The sequence below is a fragment of the Ailuropoda melanoleuca genome, chromosome 11, assembly GCF_002007445.2.
Source record: "Ailuropoda melanoleuca isolate Jingjing chromosome 11, ASM200744v2, whole genome shotgun sequence".
Taxonomy (NCBI): Eukaryota; Metazoa; Chordata; class Mammalia; order Carnivora; family Ursidae; genus Ailuropoda; species Ailuropoda melanoleuca.
Window position 1 is genome coordinate 101,205,444 of NC_048228.1, and position 4,319 is coordinate 101,209,762.

Below are 4,319 nucleotides of genomic sequence, written 5' to 3' on the forward strand. Positions count from 1 at the left end.
TAACTGTCTTTTGGGATCATCAGTTTCCCAAATGGAAACCTACCCCAGAAGGCATTGGAGGGCTGCAGAAGGCGCTCCGCCACAGACTTGCCCTTGGGCTTTGTGAGCCCTGCACACTGACTCCCGGCCACCAGCACCAAAGACGAGGCGTGTTTCTTCCTGAGTGGTCGCAGGTCCAAGTACTTGGCCAAACCAGCACAGCATGGCCAGTCGTGTCACGGCCCAGAATCGTTTCAGTTTTAGCCAGAGTTTTGAGAGGTGATGGGGTGACTAAGAAACAGCCACTTCCGGCCCAGCCCCTGGCCGGCTCCCACCGTCCACAGCCGTGTTCATCCTACCGCTTCCCACAGGCTGCGCCCAGCTCTCCTTTGCGGCCTTGGCTTGTGCTGGTCCTTGAGCGCTCTTGCCGCCGGCCGCCAGCAGGCCAGGCATTACCATCCTTCACACTCCGTCCTCAGGAGGCCCCGCTGCTTCAGTTCCTCTCTGTCTCCCGCGGCACGTCCAGCCGGCTGTGCACAGGGTGGCGGTGTATGCTTCTCTGAACTCTAAGCTGCATCCTTGAGATGCGGGTCTTGTACTTTCTGTACATGACAGCATCAACAGATAAAAAGACTTCACAGTGTACAAATGCCGTCGTGACATCTCTTACAACAGTTTGATCTTCCTAGCATATGGGTAGTGTATGTGTGTGCTTCCATCCCCGTCTTCTAGAAGGGGAAGCACACTGAAGAGCCAGGCATCTTTCATATGGATTCTCCCATTTAATTCTCATTAAGGGAAATGTGGTATTTATCCTTATTTTATAAGTGAAGGAAGGAATCTCAGGAAGGTCTGGTCCGTACTTCTCAAAATGGAATTGCAGACCAGTCGGGGAAAGTCGGTGCTAAGATTCTGCGTCTGTAGGTCTGGGTAGGACCTGAGAGTCTGCATGTCTCATAGTTCCCGGGTGGTGCTGGTGCCGCTGGTCACAGACCACATGTTGGGTGACCCCCCGAGCTCACACGGCCCAGAGGAAGCTGCCGTCCCCTGCTACGTGGCATGTGGCACAGTGCTGGCGTGCCTGCTGCTCGGCGAGCAGGTGTTCATTCAGCAGCCAGTGGCTTTCCCGACACGGCCTGAAAACGGGAGATCGGCAGACACTGCTCTCCAGCTCCTCTCCGCAGATGCAGATTTGCTGACACTGCGTCCTGTACAGCAGTCTGTGACTCAGTCTGAGTTTATTCACTTGTGCTGCCAAAAGAGCAATAAGCGAGACCGGTCTTTCTATCAGTGCAGCCCCATTGGTCTGTCTCCTGCAAGTTTGATTTTGCAGGCCTTGTCCTTCATGGATAGAACCGTGGCTGCTCGCTGACATGTGTCTTTGTGCAAGGTGCTGGGGAGAGGAAGAGGAGTAAGACCCAGCAGCTGCCCCGGGGAAGCACCCTAGCCGGGTAGACGTGTGTCCGTGACTTGCACGCCTTTCTGGCACCGTCTACACGAAAACTCTGTTTCACAGTATATTTGCGGAGTGCTCACGTTCTGCCGCTGTCACTGCAACAAAATTCTCATGATCCAAATTTAATAGAAGTAATACCAGTGGTATTTTCTGTTGTGGTCTATTTGCATGTTGTTTTAAAATAACGACTACAGCCTACAGTTAGAAAAACCAGCAGGCTCATCACAGTGGTAAGCGCTCTGGTGAAGACACAAAGTGCCGCGGGATTTCCAGAGAGCAGCTTGCTCCATGATGAGGAAGGCTTTCCAGAAGGACTTGCTTTTGAACTGGGGCGTAACGACAAGGACATGTGCTGGGTGGGAGGTGTGGGGTGATTCTCTAAAAACTCACATGCCAAAGCATGAAAATCTGAAAGAATATCCTGTGTTTGGCAGTGGCCATACTTTGGCAGGCCTGTAGCCCAGGCTGGAGCAGAAGTCAGGCCAAATTATAAAGGACTTCGTGAATTCTCGGGATGACTTTATCCTGAAAGCCTCAGGTAGTCAAGAGGATTATACATGTAGCAGATAAACAGGACAGTGACTTGATTCATTGGGGTTTCCAACAGTTAATTGTGGCAGATGGGAGAGCGGGGATAGGCTGGTGGCAGGGAGGTTGGCCAGAATGCTGCTCCGAAATTCCCGTGCCTTTTCTAGCATTGCCGGCTCTCCTCCATAACACTGTCCCGTGAGACGTGATCAGGCACCACCGGACGTCGTCCGCGGTCCTGCTGTGCTCCTGCTGGTCACCTCCCCTTGGGACAGCACGTGGAGGACTGGCTGTTGATTGTTTTGTAGATAAAAGGAATAGGACCCAGAGAAGAAGGTAGATTTGACCCAGGCCGGCACCGGGAGTGTGACCGAGCTGGAGTGGGAACACAGGCCTCCGAGCTCCTCCTCTCATGCCGTTTGGGTGTGAGCTGGTCAGCAGATGACCCGTTAGCCCAGTTCTTCTGGAGTCTCCTCTTCCTATATAAATGCGACCCAGGTTTTCTCTTCCTGACTCTCAAGTGCAAAATCCTTCCCTGTTTTAAAGAACTCCCAAATTATCGAAGCCACTCCTTTCAGCTCTCACTGCTGCCTTGACTTTTGTTTTACTGCAGATCAAAGGCCCAGCTCTCCCCTTCTAGCAAGCGCAAGAGGGAAGCCAGCCCCCCCGGAGCCCGAACCAGAGGCCAGCAGAGGGTGGAAGAAGCCCCTTCGAAGAAGGCCAAGCGGTAATCCTGGCCTCCGCTGCCCCTGGCTTGTCGGGGACACAGCTGAGAGAAGAGAATCAAGCCTCGGGGCCATAAGCTTTTTTTTTTAACCAGGGAAAGGACGTGCATGTGCTCTGAGTTCCTAGGTGCAAGCTTTTTCTTGTTCTGTTTTCAACAGCTTTATAAACTATTGTTCATAGAAGATATTATGTACATTTATTTCAGATAAAGGAAAATAAGTTTACTTTGTATCTGAACTCAAAACAAAGTAGTTGTATATTTTAACATTTGAAATTGGGATTTCCCGATGCGACACATCACTAATGCAAACCCTTCCAGCCCATCAGACATCAGGCTGCCTACTGGTAATCCGTGTACAGTATATAAACATGTAAAAATAGGTTGTATTTTACTCTATGTATGATGCTAATCAATGAACACTTTATTTATTTTACAGAGAAAACTTATCTGTGAACTTTACTATATATGTTTATTTTATTTTATTATTTTTTTTTATATAAAAAAAAGGGTTTTAAATGCTATGCAGTCATTAGTAGAAATGTTTTAGGATCCTGCTTGCCTTGTAACTCGGAATATGATCTGGCAGGAAATAGAGAATCTTCCCGCATGCATCTAAGTGAAAGTAGTTTAGCTCAAGAAAGGGTCTGCATTGCTCCTCTGTTCGCAGCTGTGACTGTTGCAAGAATGTAACTTGTCTCTAGATTCTGCTCGCGTCTGTGCCTTGACCTCCAGCCCCAGTGGCTAAGAGGTTCTGGTTCAGGCAGAGGTACGTCCCGTCACCTGCAGCGAACACGCCTCTCTCGCTGTTCATTCCTCCCCTCTGTGCTCTTCCGAGGCTTCTGCCCATTCTCTTCCCATGTTGTCCTTTTCAGTGAAGGGAAATGCATCGAGATTAGGTCACTCCTTCTTTCGAGCTTCAGGATTTTATGTTGTTTTATACGCAGTTATTTCAGGATAGAAACTGGCTTTATTGCCAGATTCTTTTTTAAACATGTTTTAACTCCCATATGAACAAACTGTCCAACTTAAGTTTTTCATAAAATTAAATTTTTCTTAAGATCAAATTTGTCTCTAGCAATGACGTGATGAGTTGCCAAATAATTGAGATTATTTTAAAATGTTTTGTTCATATTGTTTTATAATTAAAATTTACATTCAGTGTGTGTGAATTTTTTTTGACTCTTAATGTAAGGTGGATATTTCTGTCATTTTACATGGTTTCTTACAAGATTTTATATATAAATTATAAAATGTTTCCAAAACTTAAGTGGTAAGAATTTTTTTTCTGTATTTTAAATTTTCTCCTCATGGGAACCATTTCTTCTCTCCAAATGCTTGGTCTTAGAGATGTTCCATTTTCACGGTCAGATACGAGTCCGCGATGGCCTCTTGGTAGAATTGAGTGTTGGACCTGGAAGGGACCTCGGAGACAAGGAACAAGATGAATTTAACCAAAGCCCAAAAAGCTGAAGTGATTTTTCTTAAGGTTTGTCAGGAGAAGCCAGCGTAGGTCCCCAGGCTCCAAAGTCCTTGACCAACAACGGGGTCAACAACTCTGCACTGTGAGTTTTAGATTGGCTCGCCGGAAGTGCATACGTGAAGCTGTGTTCTCAGCATGAAAGCAGCGTG

The 4,319-nt window shown here is 47.6% G+C and overlaps 1 protein-coding gene across 1 annotated transcript in view; it reads left to right on the forward strand.

Moving 5' to 3' along the window:
• The window catches only part of BOD1L1 (biorientation of chromosomes in cell division 1 like 1), a 57,844-nt gene extending 53,996 nt beyond the window's left edge, over positions 1-3,848 (forward strand). Inside the window, exon 28 of the mRNA XM_034670969.1 lies at positions 2,577-3,848. Coding sequence (XP_034526860.1) covers positions 2,577-2,694 — 118 coding nt within the window. The 3' untranslated portion in view covers positions 2,695-3,848. The remainder of the gene's footprint in view (positions 1-2,576) is intronic.
• Positions 3,849-4,319: the final 471 nt, after the last annotated feature.